The sequence below is a fragment of the Eurosta solidaginis genome, chromosome 2 (assembly GCF_040869045.1).
Source record: "Eurosta solidaginis isolate ZX-2024a chromosome 2, ASM4086904v1, whole genome shotgun sequence".
In the NCBI taxonomy this organism is placed as follows: Eukaryota; Metazoa; Arthropoda; class Insecta; order Diptera; family Tephritidae; genus Eurosta; species Eurosta solidaginis.
This window is the reverse complement of record NC_090320.1, coordinates 49984149-50001158: the sequence shown is the minus strand read 5'-3', so window position 1 is coordinate 50001158 and position 17010 is coordinate 49984149. Positions and strand designations below refer to the sequence as shown.

Sequence of the window (17010 nt, the reverse complement as noted above, 5' to 3'; positions counted from 1 at the left end):
CAAAGCCCGTGCTAAAAAACACTCCTTTCACTCAGCTAGTAGTAGCGGCTCACTCGCTGGACATCGCTAATTCCGTGTCCGTACACTAAAGTGAGGTTCCAAGGGCAATGTACCAGCTCTATACTGCTCGGGCGAAATGGGCACGAAGACACAACCGCTCTGCAGCCTCACTACCCTGGCCTTAGTTTGGTTTTGGCTATTAAAAACAAGCTTGCTACCTTCAGATGATCGAAACTTATTTCTCTTCCTAGATACGGTACCGAGGGTTCCTTGCAGCAAACCCCTTCTGCCACTTCACGAGCCCAAAACAAATGTTCATTGCCCCAGGTCATTCCTCTTGGTGTAGGATGGTAAATAGTATTGTGAGGTGCTCGTTTAATCTCTCTAATTCGTACTCCTGTGTGCCCTGTTTCTCCGTTCCCCGCAAAGTTTTATTTTTCACTGGCTTGTCATTTCATTCTCCTTCTCTCCTCCCCATATCAAGGTACCTTATGACAACGAAGAGTAAAAATAAAGCTCGCCAAAGCAACGCCTCATACTGTGCGAAGTCAACCGTTACTTTCCGAGCTGCCCCGATATTAGGAAGGCTTTGATGAGGTATAGTCAAATAAACCCCCTGGCTACAGATCATTCGATAAGTTCCATGAAACACCTCGGAAGCAGGGGATTAGAAGTCCTACGTCACTGACAAATCGCAGCTTTTCTATAAGGAACGTAGTGATGACGTATGAATTCGGCTAAGGCTTCACACCATCGGCAAGGGGCTTACAGTAGTGAGGGTAGATAAATATATAGTTTCTTTCACTCAACTGATGGAAACATGTTGCATAGCATTTTGTCAGATGTGAGTTTTGACTGCAGCCATAGGGGCTCTTTTACACTTTAAAATGTCATATAACTACTACAGAGCCAATCAAAACCCAAAATGTGAATGAAGCATAATCATTAATTTGACGTAAGCTCCAAACTATTGAGTTGATTAAAAATAATAACGGTGCCTCAAAAAATTATCTACTCAATAGTTGCTCAACAGCTGTGTTTGCTGGAAATCCCTAATGTCATTTGCGTTTTGTTGTCTTTTTCAACAGCTGAAAATGCATACATACATTAGAGCGTATCCCGAGAAAACTAACGTTTACTGGGTTCTCCTCAGGTTAGGTGGAACTGAGCGATCAATAAAGACCTCACATAGACTGATTGTATCCATACTGTACCAGAATTTGTTTGATGCCCAAACGAAAAAAAAAAACCCAGATAGCTACCAGGGCCCATGTTACGTGTTACGATCAGTGACTGAAAAGGCAGCCGGTTCTATGTACCGTAGCGATTCGGGATATTGCCCGACAAAGGGATGTCATTTCAGTGTAACCCCACTTCACTGCAACAACAAGAACAACAGTGACTGTAAACAATTTTCACTCAAGCGATAGCTATGCAATTGCCAAACTTTTTTTTTATAATTATAAAAAAACTGGATTTAACTAGTACTATTTGTCGCTAGTTCAAATATGCCATTTATCCGATCCACATTTTCAGAGCTACTGTAATTTAGAAAATGTGTTTCGATCACGGATTGTAATACCTAATTCGGGCCCAGGACTTATGTCATAGAATAACTCCGTCTATTTGGCAAACACTCGAAGCTTCATAGGGGTTAGCTTGATTGCTACCTCGGGATCTGGCAGCTCTGTCGGCTCTAGTAGCTTTCGTCTTGACCTACCGCGAGCAGGACGCGAACATGGAATGCACTTCCTAGATCTGCTGTAGGTGACGAGGCCTAACTTATAAGCATGTGAAACCAAAAAGCAGTGTGCAGGCATAAAATACCGTCGAGAGCTTCTCTATCCTCTCCTCAAAGGTTGAGTTTCCAATACAACTTACTGTCTAAAATAGTTCCTAGACATTGAGTGCACTGTTTCACCTGCAGGGGCACCCCCCCCCCCCTAGCAATCAATTTTGTAGCTCTTACTAAATAATACCATATCCATTTCTCCGCGTTGGTGCTCAACCCAACTTTAGATGCAAGGTATGTGTATCTCAAAGCGCGTGATCCATCAAAGAGCTAATTTTTGGAAGGCACTTTTCACTTATGACAACTGAAGCGTTATGTGCGTATGCCGTACTTTTGACGGGTTCCTTATCGAACCGCCTGAGAAGTTGGTCGATGACGAGCGTCCACAGTAGAGGTGGTAACACTCCGCCCTGCGTCGTGCTCCTGTCCACTGATTTCGTGGCAAGCCCCGGCAATGTCTAGGATGACTCCTAAGGCTTACTCCACTTATTACAGGAATTTTTTTATGTTTATAATCACCCTATGCAGTGCTATGTCTACCAATTTGCTTTTGGTGTACGCATATTGTGTTGTGGAGAATAGTTTTTCCATCCATCTTGGACTTTGTGTACACATCTATCAGCTTCCCAAAGGTTTTGGACAGAAATAATGTTAAGCTAATAGCGTTGTAGTCTTTTGAATAGATATGACCGATCTTCCCCTCCTTTGGTAAGAAACCTACACGAGCAGTTCTACAATAGTGCAGTACACGATTCAGCCTTATGCACCCATCGAAAATTGTTTTAAGCCATACCACGATCGCTCTACTTGAAATTAGTAGCATAGCTGAAATTCTTCGCGCCTATTCGATTTTGGTATCGGTGACCAACCCCGGCACTAATCGCTTCGTGATCGGAGTGTAAATGCTCTCTGCTGGCGAAAATTTTGATGTTACACAAATAAAGTTCTGGAGCCCTGTGCGAACATTATGAACTTTTTTCATAATATGCTCTTATTATAGGTACAACTGCACTCTAACTGATGAGTAAGCTTTGTAATCAGTAAGTCACTTGAATTATTGTATTGTATTGATAAGATTAGCAGCGATTGGTGATATGAAGTAGTCCCAAGTGGCATAGCGCCAATTTTTTTTTTTGGACTTATGCCACACCTACTTCATTCATATAACCACAAGTTTTTTGATTCGGATTTATGACACTGTAGTGGGGTTGACATAATCCAAAGTAAGAATAACATTATCTCAAAGGTATTTCTAACAAAATTTGAGTGCAGAATTTGGTAATACTCGGAAAATTTTTTTGTGATTTATTTAAAATTGAAAATTTTTAATTTAAAAAAGTTAAAAATTTTCTGCTTTAAAGGATAAAGAGTGATATTATCCCGATTGGTATTATGGCATCTCATGGCCAGTGACATAGTCCCAAGTAAAAAAATTGCAGTTATGCCATGCCACACCACATCGATTGATATCAAGAAAACGAACGAACTTACCAATCAAACTTTTTAGATGCATTCAATTCAACGTTCTTGCAAGATGGGTCGTCTATTATACGCAATAATATTTACTTTACTGATTACCTCATTCGACACGGTGCAAGCCAACAACACATTTACCTATCTTGACGATGGAAGTGAATGTAAAAATGCAAAAACGAGTCTGGAGGCAATCGCTAATAATGAAATGGAAAATTTGCAAACGTATGAAAAAATTTTGTATTTTATTGAAATTTACTTATAATTAAAATAATTTTGTTTTGCATATTTCGCTGTATCATACATAGCATGAAAAGTTGGTAAGCAAATTTGGTGAAAGTATTAATAATTATGTGTACTAAGATATAGACGCGAACAGAGAAATAGCAGTTGCAAATTTTTATCAGATTTCATTAAACAAAATCTGCTTTATATTTTTGATATTTAAAGAAAAAACTTTTGTGAATTTTATGGCTTGGTTTTTTATAAAAATTTTGTGGAATAATTTTAGGCTTGTTCAACGGAACTTGATCAGTGATATTAGATTTTGCAGCAGTGCATTACTAGCAACGCTTCCGCTGTTCACTAACCATTGATATATTAGTGAGCAGCTCTGCTTATAATGCACTACTAGAATATCCAATTCAAAAAATCAAAAATTTTTTTCGAAAAAATTCGAAAAAATTTTACGAAAATTTCCAACTTTTTACTTGAAGTTTTTTAAACTTTTTTGAGTATGTATGCACTTTTTAGCGCAATCCATTTTAAACTTTCAATATTTTCTCGAAGGTTGTTTAAGATTTTTCTCCAAACAAAGTGTGAATATTTTTTTAAATAGAAGAAAATCCCAAACTACATTCGGAAAACAAAAATTTTCAAAAATTAGTGTGAATTTTGGGAGGGCTATCACTTTTACAAAGTGAGTTTAGAATTCACTAGGCTATAAGACTGCACACTTGAAAAGAATTAAAAAATAAGTGCGATTTTTTTTTAATTATCTCGAATTTTCGAATTTTTTCGAAAAAATTTTTAAGATTTTTCTTCATAGCTTAAGTTCCAAAGTTCATTGAAGTTTTTTCTTAAAATATAAGAATTAGAAAAATTTAAATGTAATTGACGAAATTTGCTTGAAATTGCAACTACTATTTTCTTGTATGCTGCTGTATATACACATTTTTTATATTTTTAAACGGTTTTATTTATTTTTATAATTTTCATACAATTTACATTTTAACGAAGGATTGACAATTTGAATACCGCAATACAGCAGCTAAAGGGACGTATTACACAATTACAAATTGAGTGAGATTTGAATATCTTTATATCACATTTATACTGCACCAAAAGTATTATTTTGGACGAAGAACTCGATTTGTGATGTATTTTCTTCATATAAGTCGCATTTATGTATGTTATGACTGATTTGACCTGCCAATGCAATCCACAGTCGAGCTTGCAGGGAAGGTTAAACGAAATGCTAATGAAGGCAATGTAAACGCCTTCAAATTACTCATTCCGCAGTATGCATTTGGGCCTAGTGTAAATGTGATATCACTTGCAAACGTATACTAAGTATTGTTTTTTTTTTTTTTTCTTTTAATTTACGTTTTAGTATCAATGATCCTGATCGCAAACACAGTTGTACTGTGCAACAAGGGGCCCTATACGCTAGATGTGAGTTTTAAAATTTACACAAGAAGTTGTGTAAGCCATTCAAAACTCATACGCACTGTTGCAGAATGACTTTTTTGTTTTCATGGCGTTTGATGAATATTTTCTCACTGACACAAGACTTTTACATTCAGCGCTCATTCAGCAAACCAATGCGCAAATACTTTACAGAATCGCATTAAAATTTAAAGTGTAAATTGTATATACAAATGAATTTTCAATAAGTTTACATTTTTCAGTTTTTCACAATTAGGGAATTGACCCCCAGAAAGCAATCGGAAATATAATATTTAAACAAACATAAATGTGTGTTATTATCATATATGGAATATTTATCTGAGGTGTGTGGAAGGAGAGCATACAACTAGTTATATTTCTTATAGAAGATAATAAATTCGTAGATTCAAATTGTTGCTCTTTGGTTTAGTGCTTACTTAGGTACAGTGCCTGCTTGATCGACAATGAGTTAGCAGCGACTCAAATGTTTCTTCTGTGTGTGCTAAGTGCTCTTATAAGTTTCTATATTCTATCATGAATATTTTCCTAGTCAATAAGATTTGTTTTTTAATATGTGTTTAATTAGTAATTCTTTGAAACCTCAACAAACTCCTTCTGTGTAGAAATCAATTTGCCTATCAGTCAGGAAAATCCGCGCGGACGGATATTCATAGCCTCACGGAAAAAATTAAAAAGGATTTGATTAAAAAAATAAAGCCCTATGCGATTTTACTGTAGTCTCAGGATCCTTCGATAGCACGACACATCAAGCTATCGAACACACTACGATAGACAACGATATAAGCCCAAATATCATTTACTAGGTGCTATCAATACTTAGCAGAAGAAATCAGACTTGAGCTGTGAGAGACAACCGAGTCTATTGTGACCAATAAAATTCGCCGTCAAGGGGATGTACTCTCTCCTCTATCGTGGAGCTGGGATGGACAACTGAATCAATTTTAGCCACTAGCGAATGCCGTCAAAGAGATGTACTCTCTCTTTTCTAGGGGAGCGTGTCGTAGATGAAATAATATTCAACTTCAATTTGAAATTTTTTTTCGAATTTATAAAATATGCCACTTATCTACGACAAATTTACGGCAAATTCACGTGCAAGAATTATTCTCCTTGCTGGCCTCTAAGGTAGTTTTCTGTGTTCAAGTGAAGTTAGCGTGCCACCCTATATTTTCTAATATATGGCTGCGGCAAATTTATTTGCTTCACGGATAAATTACGGAAAATTCACGGCAATTTTCCCAATAGGTAATTTTTTCCACGTAAAAGTTGTTTTGCCAACTTCAGATAGGTGTTTTTATCGGCCTATTGTTAAATGATTCAAGGCCAGAAAAATAATTTTTTTTCTAATGATAATTTTTGATTTTGTTTTTTTTTTAATTTTTCTATAATTGAAAAATTGTATTTGGTTTTTGGAATACTAAGTAGACATTTTTGCAGACAACCTGCCATAGCTGCGCAGATAGATCCATTTCGAAGGGTGCTCAGTAGGGCGGGTCGATTTAAAAATCGCTCATTGCTCTGTGAAAATCGTATTCCAGGGATCAAAATAAGAAACTTTGCCGAATTCTGATGTCCCCCCCTTTGGGTCGAACTTTTGGGCAGGGGCAATTTCAATTCTAACTGCTGTGTCTTGTGGTGGCTTAAAAAAAACAACACAAGCAATTTTACGATCTGCAATTGTGTCACAATTGTGTGATACCTTCATTTTTTAAAACGGTTGAATAAAAAACCCACACAACTCTGTTTACGACATGCAAATGCATTACAGTGATGCCTTGGTTTTAAAAGGGGGTAGGAAAAACGCTAATTTCTAATAATTTCTTAAAATTTCTTTTCTATTACTAAGTTAAATTCATTTTTTCATTTACATATGTTCTGACTAAATAAATTTCTAAAGATAAAATAAAATCCAAAAAGAAAAAACATAGGCATTTCAAAGTGGGATTTTTCAAAATTTGCCCCTACGACCCAAAGGGGGGGGGGGGGGGGGGGGGGGGAACATCAGAATTTGTTTTAGAGGTATGGTTCCTTCGGCAAAGTTTCTTATTTTGATCCCTAGAATATGATTTTCACATCAGCAGTACGATTTAGGTACACTGCGCTAACCATTTAGCTATAGAACGGTGGTTGCCTGATAAATTGGTACTTCTATTCCTCCTTATCAAATATATATGTAATCAGCGTTGTGTCGTCTGTTGCAAATCACTGATAATGCTGGACTTGTTTATTGTCAATTACTTTGTTTTGACATTCCGAAGTGCTCTTGGTTTTATTAACAATTGTTTTTGTTTTTATCAGCCTATTGATGAATGGTTTAAGGTTCGATTCGAGTTCAAGGCCAGAACAATAATTTGTTTTTAATGATAATGAAGTAACAATTTATCAGCCAAACAAACCACCGCTCTATAGCTAAATGGTTAGCGCAGCGTGCCTAAAGCGTACTGAAGATGAAGGCTGAGCACCCTTCGAAATGGATCTATCTGCGCAGCTATGGCAGATTGTCCGAAAAAATTTCTACTTACTATTCCCAAAACAAAATACAATTTTTCAATTATAGAAAAATTAAAACAAGTAAAGGTGTCTAAGTTCGGGTGTAACCGAACATTATATACTCAGCGTGAGCTTCAATTGTACATTTCATTTCCGATAAATTACTTTTCTACATAATACCTGGCACCGCCCATTTAAAAAAAAAATGTCTCCCCATTTCCTCTTACAATAAAACTTGATAAGTGAAATATCATTGATTCAAAACTATTTTTTGCTAAGTTAGAGGTTATTATTCTAGTCTACGACCATTTTAAACCTTTTAAACTTGTTTTATATCTAAGTTGCCGTGGTCTTTAACGGATCCCGTCCATTTTTACTAGAAATATTTTCTGCTATAAGGAAAATATGTATACACAATTTCATTACGATATGTTAATTTTTCTTCGAGTTATGGCTCCCGAAACATAGAAATTTGCTTACTCATAAAAGGGGCGGTGCCACGCCCATTTTTTCAAATTTTAAGTTTTTCCAATTTATTGTTATAAAACCACTAGGGAAATGAAATACGATTGATATAAAGCTCTGCTAATAGGGGAAAATTTGTGTACCCAATTTTATTACGATCCGTTAATTTTCTTCGAGTTATGGCTACCGAAACATAGAAAATTGCTTAGGTTTAAAAGGGGTGGTGCCACGCCCATTTTTTAAAGTTTGAAGTTTTTCCTATTTATTGTTATAAATCCACTTGGGAAATGAAATATCATTGATATGAAGCTCTTTTTTGCAAAGATATAGCTTATTTTATTCATCCACGACCCTTTTAAAAATCTTGTATATAAAAGGGGGCGTGGTCTTTAACCGATCTCGTCCATTTATTCTACAAATATTTCCTGCTATAGGGAAAATTTGTGTTTCCAATTTTGTTAGGATCCGTTATTGATTAGTCATAAAAGGGGCGGAGTCACGCCCATTTTTTAAAATTTGAAGCTTTTCCTATTTATTGTTATAAATCCACTTGGGAAATGAAATATCATTGAAATAAAGCTCTTTTTTGCAAAGATATAGCTTATTTATTCGTCCACGACCCTTTTAAAAATCTTGTATATAACGATGGGCGTGGTCCTTAACCGATTTCGTTAATTTTTCTTCAAAGCATTCCTTACAGAAAAGGTAAATGCTCTGTCGGATTTTGTTACGGTAGGTGTAACGATTTTTGAGTTATGATTAATAATATTTGTAAATTTGATTTTATCACAAGTTGTCGGTGCCACGCCCATTTAAGAATTTTTTTTTTTTTCAAATTTTTATCAATGGTCTCAGTATCAGTCTACATGTCAAATTTCAACATTCTAGGTGTATTATTTACTAAATAATCAGGTTTTTTGTGTTTTCCAAAATGTTATATATATAAAAGGTGGGCGTGGTTATCATCCGATTTCGCTCATTTTCAATACCAATCTATTCTGGGTCCAGATAAGCTCATGTACCAAATTTGGTGACGATATCTCCATATTTACCCAGTTATCGTGTTAACGGGCGGACGGACGTACGGATATGGATCAATCAAATTTTTTTTCGATACTGATGATTTTGATATATGGAAGTCAATATCTATCTCGATTCCTTTATACCTGTACAACCAACCGTTGTCCAGCCAAAGTTAATATACTCCTTGTGCAAAAACGCTGAGTGTAAAATTAAAAACAATAATTATCATTAATAAAAAACTATTCTTCTGGCCTTAAGTTCGAATCGAACCTTGAATCATTTATCAATAGGCCGATAGGAACAACAAAAAAAATAATATTTTTTTATTATATTTTGCATGCGAAATGTCACTTGAAATCTTTAAAATATTATGCGCACCCTTCTCTTGCCGCGAGAAGATCTGATGAAAAGAATTATTTTCTTTTCTCAACCGGAAACGAACTAACTTTAACCACAATAGAGATAGATATATATAAGACTTACTACACATTTTTTTTTGTGCTTTTGTCTCTCCTTGCTGCTTTAGCACACCCAAGGTCATCAGTCCTAATTTCGGGAAAAGTAACATCAAAATCCTATAGATATAGTTTATCTAACCGGGTTCACTCTCGGCAGAGGTTAAACAACACCTTGTCAGCAAAAATGTTTCGGCTAGCCGCATTAGCCGTTTGGAGTCGTCCTTAAAAATGTATATCCAGTCGGAAATTGGATGAGAATCTTGGTCTCAAAACTTCTCAGAGGTTTATCGCGCCAACTTATTATTGTTATATTATGAGTCATATTTCCACCCTTATTTCTCAAACCATCCAATACAGATATTTAAAATTTTATTTATTTACTAGCAGAACCGGCAGACGTTGTTCTGCCCTAAATTCGCAAATCTGCATACATTTTAATAAGCTCTTTCCGTCTAACTCTGGCCTCCCTCCTCTACACTTTTCACTAATCCTTTTATTTACTCTTCCCTCCGTCTTTTTCGCTTCATCTATCTCCATCTTCGTCTCATTCTATCTCTTTCTCAGTCTCCTTCTCTCCTTTCTCTTCTCTCTTTTCTCAAGTTCTTATTATTCTTCTTCATCCCTTATTTCCAGTCCCAGAGGGTGGTATGTATTTTGTTCCAATCCCCTTCCGAGTCTCAGTCCCAGTCCCACTCCGAGTCTCAGTCCCAGTCCTAGTCCTAATCCCAGTCACAGTCCGTCTCTGGTCTACTTCCCGAAAAAAACGATCGTAAATACTAATAGAGGCAAATTTATATACCAAACTAAAAATTTCATGGCAATCTTTCTATCCGTTCTTGAGTTATGGAGTGACAATCAAAATATACACTTCTTTTTATATATATAAATAGGGGAAGCAAATTATGCATTCTGGAGTAAACACTACAGGCATAGGTATATGTGCGAAAAACAACAGTTAGTATACATTTGTTAGGACCTCTATTCTATAAAAATTATGCTATATTTTAATTAAGACAAAATGCTACTAATTTACAAAACTCAACTAAATCGCATTACGAATATTATAATTTAGAATAAACCGGTTTTTTGTTCACTTCCCAGAAGAAAAATTATTGTTTAGGTCGGTCCCGGGTCCAGTTCCCGGAAGAAAAATTATTGTTATTCTAATCCAGGCATAACGCTACTTACATATCAAATTTCAAGCAAATCGAGCCATATGTACGATTGTTTAGAATAAATCGGTCCCTGATCCACTTCCCGGAAGAAAAATTATCCAACATTTTCTTCTACATATAACGCTACCCACATACCAAATTTCAGGCAAATCGAGCCATATATACGATAGTTTAGAATAAATCGGTCCCTGGTCCACTTCCCGGAAAAATAAATTATCCGAAATTGTATTCTAGATATAACGCTACCTACACACCAAAATTCAGACAAATCGAGCCATATATACGATAGTTTAGAATAAAGCGGTCCCTGGTCCACTTCCCGGAAAAAAAGACTTTACACGAACACTCTCCGGGTTCCCACTAAGTTATCCTAAAAATTTCATGGAAATCCTTCTATCCGTTATCGAGTTATGGAGTGACAATCAAAATGTACACTTCTTTTATATATATAGATTTATTTATTTATTTCTTCTTACAGCTTATACTAAGCCTTGCTTATATCTATATATATTAATTAATAAATAATCAAATTAAGTTATTTATATGAGTCTATTGACTGCCCAAATGGAGTGAGAGATAGGTAGCAGACGAATGACACCAATGCAAGGATTGTACCAGTTGTACCTGACGCTGTTAACGTATTTAAAGTGCGAAGGCAACATTTGAACGGCGATGCACTTATTAGGTTGAGTGATGCGTTACAGTATGAGCTTCGGCTACTTTTTGCATACGTGGGAAAGATTCCTAGTGCCAGCATAGAGTACTCGGGATGTATGCAATGCTATTGGTGATTCGAAAGTATGCCCACCTTGCACTAGAATGGCACTGTTCTACAGTAATTGTACAATTTGTGTTTAAATTCCCTTATGTTACTAGATTTTACTTCATTTGGTAATTCATTGTAGAATTTTAGTCCTTTATAGTACAAATTACATTTGTCTGCTTCTGCTCTATAAGCTGGTAAATTAAAATCATTCCTTCTTCTTGTGTTTACGGAAGGAATATTTCTAACATATTTTATGTTACTTTTCAAATAATCAGGCAAGTTGCCTTCTATTATGTTTCTACAAAATTTCATCGTATGATAAAACAGTATATGTTTAATGCTTAGCCAATTTAGAGCGGGGAGCATATCTCTGATAGGTGTGTCATAGCGTTTCCTAAGAATAAATCGCACAGTTCGGTTCTGTTGCATTTGCAGTTTGTAAATTTAGATATCTCTCATAATGAAGAATAATGTTGGACAATATATGAAGTGAGGTTCGATTATCGATCTGTAAACCATTACCTTGTACCGTCTACTTAAATACTTGCAGGTTCTTTGCATGAAATATATCTTTTTGGCTATTTTCCCAACCGTGTAATCGATGTGCTCACTAAAGTTGAGTTTATAATCGATTTTGATTCCTAAATACTTGAAAGTACTGGCTTTGTCAATTGCTTCGCTGTTTATATTTAGCAGAGGTAATTCATTGTTTTGAAAATTCCTTCTTGATATAACCATAAATTTTGTTTTGCTTATATTCAGTTTCAATCTATTCGAGCATAACCAATCATATACTCTGTTTAAGTGTTCTTGTAATTTTATATATATTTCAGTGATGTTATTTCCACTAAGCATTAACAATGTATCGACAGCAAAAAATTTAATATCACAGTACTTTTGGTTATATAATTAATATAGATATTAAACAGTATAGGTGTCAGGATAGAGCTTTGCGGAAGTACAACAGGCATCCCTCTCTGACAGGTATGATCCAATAACAGTTCTTGCACTTCTCTTCATGATAAAGTCTTGGAACCATTTTAGCTCCGTTTCAGTATCACCTATGCTATAAAGTTTTTTCTAGCAATAAATTTTGATCGATAGTCTCAAAAGCATGTTTTAAGTCTAGGAAAACAGCCATTATATGTTTATTTCTGCTCAGATCTTCTTTCCAGTTAGCTAAAACAAGGTTCAAGGCACTTTCACAAGAATTTTTTTTTCCGAAAACCTGATTCCTGCGGTATAGTAATTTTATTATCATCTAGGTACTTCACTAGCTGGTTTTTAACTACAGTTTCTAGTATCTTTTCATCACACGCTAACGTGTTAGTTGGTGTTATCTCATCAGCTCTTATGGTATTCTTGACTTTCTCTATTGGTTCCACAATTGAAGTTTGCCATAGATTAGGAACTACTCCTTTGTCTAGACTTTCATTCACAATTTGAGTATAAAAGTATCCCGTGTATGTTATGGAGTCCCTTATGACTCCTTCAGTTATAAGTTTTATCCCTCCAATTTATTTTTGAATTTACTAACTCTTTCTAGTATATCGCTTGCAGATACCTTCTGAAATTTGAAAGTAAGAGTGCTACTTTGAACTGCCGAAAATGCTATGTTATTGTTATTAACTGGAATATTCGAGCTGATTTCGACTATACTGTCAATGAAATAGCTATTGAGCGACTCGGCTATTTTATTCTGCTGAGTATATAGTTGGCCGTTTATCAATAGTTTATTTATTCCATTATTTTTTTTGGACATAAATATACTTTTCTTCAAATGCGTCCACATTGCCTTACTATCCCAAACATTATGTGTGATTCTTTGTTCCATATACTTGGCCATTTTAATCTTTATAAGACGTTTATACCTGCGCTTTGTAAGGTTGTATTCATTCCATTAACCTGTTGTTCGAGATATTTTGTATAGGTTGAATTTATATTTGTGCAGATTCGCTAGTTCAGAGTCGTACCACTTGTTCATAAGTTTCACAGTGATTTCTTTAGAGTATGTTAATGTAGTCACTGCATTCGATAATGTATTGTTTAGGGATGAGACCTTGTTTTCGACACTCAGATGCTCAAATCCAGAGTAGTTAACCTGTCGTAATTGGTTGACAGGACTATCACATGCATAATATTCCCAGGAAGTTATGATTTTTAAGCTCTCATTTGAAATTCTCTATCTAATTTGGTTTTGAACTGTATGGTTTCGTGATCAGAAATCTGATGCTCTTCCAATTTTTCACATGAGATGGATTCACTGTTCGTAAAGGGCAGATCTATCATTGTTTCGTATTATCGGTCTTTCGGATATAAAATTCTATTTTTTGTACCATAGCAAAAGACCTAAACAAGTAAACTAACTGCTCGGTATATGTCGTGCTTCTATTAAGATTTATGTTGTAATCCCCAATGAAGATGACCTTGTCATGTGTAAGACAGTTGTTGTTTAGAATTTCGTTGAGGTATGCAATAAAGTCAGCATCACTCGCAATAGGCGAATGATAAACCTATCCTATTTGGTACTGTGGAAAGATGTTTTTGATTTTTATTATTATACACCAAATATTTTTGTTAATAGTATTATTGTAAACTATTTTATACTCTATTGAGTCATGCATATATACTAACTACTGTATGCCTGCTATGTGAATTACTCCGTAAAGGTTTATATGTTGATATCTGTAACTCTTGGTTTGTTATTTCATCTGTGGAACAGCTTTCTGAACAAAAAATCAGATGTGGTTTCAGAAGTTCGGTAAGACGTTCTAGCTCACCTTCATTAGTAACAATACTATTTATATTTAAATATACACAGTTCAGTTAATGTAATGCTCGTTGCTAAATGCGTACGTTATTTTTTTACTGCGCGTGTTTTTTGTACGCTGGACAGTCTTTATTGAAAGCGTGATGATTGACATCTACGTCAATCACTTTCTTTTTCACCAGTTCACAACAGTTAACACATTTAATCGTATTTGATGTACATTCTTTGCTGTCGTGGGATCCAGCACATTTTCTACAAGCCACTTTATTTGTACAATAGCTTGCTTTTGTGCTTATATCCCGCGCACTTAAAGCATCTCGAAACACTTACGTGTTCGTAAGCGACACAGGTATCCCACTCTATATACAGTCTTTTTTATTGCAATATATTCTAGAATGTTATTGCGTCAGTTTCTCCTAATGCAATATAACTTTCTTCCCTACGATTCGTATTTTTATATACCTTTCTTACTACAAACTCTTTTCCTGCACAAGAATCGTTCTGCTTCGTTAAATACTCTATTAACCGTTCATTGCTATTTTTTTCAGTTATACCAACTATCTTAACTATCTTTTTTATCTCACTTTTATTTTTTGTTTTCTCCACATCGTAATCTTTTCCTATAGTTTCTTGTACTTTCTGACGGACTTGTTCACAGGCTTCCTTGTTTCTACATTCAACAATTATAGCCTCTTTATTTATCTCTTTAACATTACTTACAAGGCCATCTGTGGGCTCAACAACTTTCTTTAAAGCTTCCTTAGTTTATTTCGCTTTATTTTTTTGATTTTTCGGTTTAAAAACTATTTAGTTTTCATTTGTTTTAAATGCCTGAGCAAATGTCAACTTAGAGTTATCTAACATTCTCACTAGCTGCCTTTAAGTTATTAATAACTTCATTACTCTTGTGGAATTGATTAGCTATATCCTTTACAATTTCAGTTTTCATTTCAATTATTTTTACTTCTATATTGTGCTCCAGAAGGGACTTGAAATCTGGTAGGATGCTACTTTTTAATTGTGAACATTTATTGATAAACACATATTTGTTCGACTATTTGTTTTACATCCGAGACTTTCATTTTTGATTGCTCACTTTTGTTTATAAGGTGTTTGATATCAATGAACTTTGTATTTGTATCTGAAAAAGTGCATTGATTGCAAAACCATTTTAAATTCAAATTTTCTGAGATTATTTTTATCTCGTTTCTTTTCATGTTACAGCATTTGATGCAAAAACTATAACCACACCCACCAGATCATGCTATCATTTCATCTATCAGCAGCAATTTCGCTGTAAGCTTTTTACATTCTGCTGGCATTATGGATGTATATTGTTTGTGAAATTATCGCAAGCATATACATTAATTATATAACCACGTTATCGTATAATAATGTTTATTGCCATCATCCGGTGGCAAAATCCTGAGCCAGATAAATAATTTTGCATGTAAATGCAACAACAACGATTTGAGCCAGATAAATCCAGATAGAAGTCTGGTTCAATTTGTAAGCCAGATAATTTGTTAATTACTTCTTTTTAGTTTGGCAACGCTGCCTTGAATAAACCTACTTTTTCAAAAATAGATGTCGCTGGTTAGCATTTCGCCGTAACAGCTAAATCAAAAACAGCGGCGGCATCTGCCTATCACATTTCACGTGTGCACAAATTTCACGACATCTGCTTCTCAAGTCTCTCAATGATCCAGAGCATTCCCGTGAGAATTGAGCGTGAACCGGAGCTGTACAACTCACTGGAAGACGGCATAAATGTATAACCACTTAAAGTTTATATAAACTCTAGTTATAATAGCAAATAACTAAAACTAAACGCGGTGCGGTGAATGAGAGGTGAAAGCACGATCTTTGTAGGAGATGTTAAGTTTTCAGGCAGATGTCGCCACTGTTAGTTGTCCAGGATACAATCCAAGATCAAATGTTATCCGACAAACAGATGGCACTGAACACAAGAACAGATGATAGATTATCGTAGTTGTTGTTATATCGAGACAGCTGGTTTGCCAACACAAGAACAAACAGCAGGGGCACCTTTAAAAATTTGCTTGTTTTTACAAAAATTTGCTTGTTTTTACAAAAATACGTCTGCCGGAACAAATTTTTGTTGATGAGAGTTGCTAAATACACTTTCGTTTGTGAAATTAGCTTTATTTATATTTAATTGGCTATTAAGTCTTTAATTTAAAACAAAATCCTATAAAGAGGGCGAAAAACTTTCCTTCAGTCACCAGGGTTGCCAGGTTCCCACCCTAGTATGGGTTTTGTCGAAAGCAGAGGTAACACTCAGGCAATCCAGGGTGAAGTGCAGATCCCAGAAACCCCAACGAAGAAAGCGTAGTCTTTATTTGCTAAGTACGAATATAATACACTCATACACACACGGCTCGAAGTGTTAGGAAAGCAGCAACTTTCTATACCAAGACTGTGGGGAGAGAGGTGACCTGGGTAAGTAGTATGCGACATACATAGTAGATGAGGGCGGAAGGCATCTGATATTACTCTTACGGTGACTTGATCTGCAGTCGACCAACCTTTCTTGTAACGTGGGTTTCGGGATGTGGGGGCGAGATGTAAGGATGGAATGATGAAGAGGTAAGTAGGAGTATGGAGCATGGCATTAGGGTGACCGCAGAGTAGGTTGCATGATGTGAGCGGTCCAAGTTTGGGTGGGATTCCTGTGGTGCGGTCAGTAAGTGAATCCGAAGAGGTTGAGTGAAGGAAATGAATATATGTGTGCGTCCGGTTTCAAGATGGCGGGTTGAGAACCACGGCCGCCAAATGTACTGAGCTAGCCAGGGACACCATCGGGAACCAAAGCAACGTGTACCTGACATATATTTATAATGTAACAGCAAGGCGATCTAAAGCGATAATAAGGCAACGTAGCGCGT

At 35.6% G+C, this 17010-nt stretch overlaps 2 protein-coding genes across 15 annotated transcripts in view; one reads left to right on the top strand and one right to left on the bottom strand.

The window, feature by feature from the left end:
- Window positions 1-17010, bottom strand: part of B4 — a 628513-nt gene that overhangs the window by 174032 nt on the left and 437471 nt on the right. The gene's annotated exons all lie outside the window — the stretch shown is intronic.
- On the top strand, window positions 3170-5241 carry LOC137239698 (uncharacterized). 2 transcript variants are annotated; one of them, XM_067765285.1, is made up of 4 exons: window positions 3170-3490; window positions 3574-3585; window positions 4505-4567; window positions 4878-5241. In XM_067765285.1, the coding sequence occupies exons 1-4, from the start codon at window positions 3300-3302 to the stop codon at window positions 4948-4950; spliced, it is 339 nt and encodes a 112-aa protein (XP_067621386.1). In that variant the 5' UTR covers window positions 3170-3299; the 3' UTR covers window positions 4951-5241. The 2 variants fall into 2 exon arrangements, with proteins under 2 accessions (XP_067621386.1, XP_067621387.1); XM_067765286.1 differs by lacking the exon at window positions 3574-3585 and having other exon boundaries at window positions 3172-3490.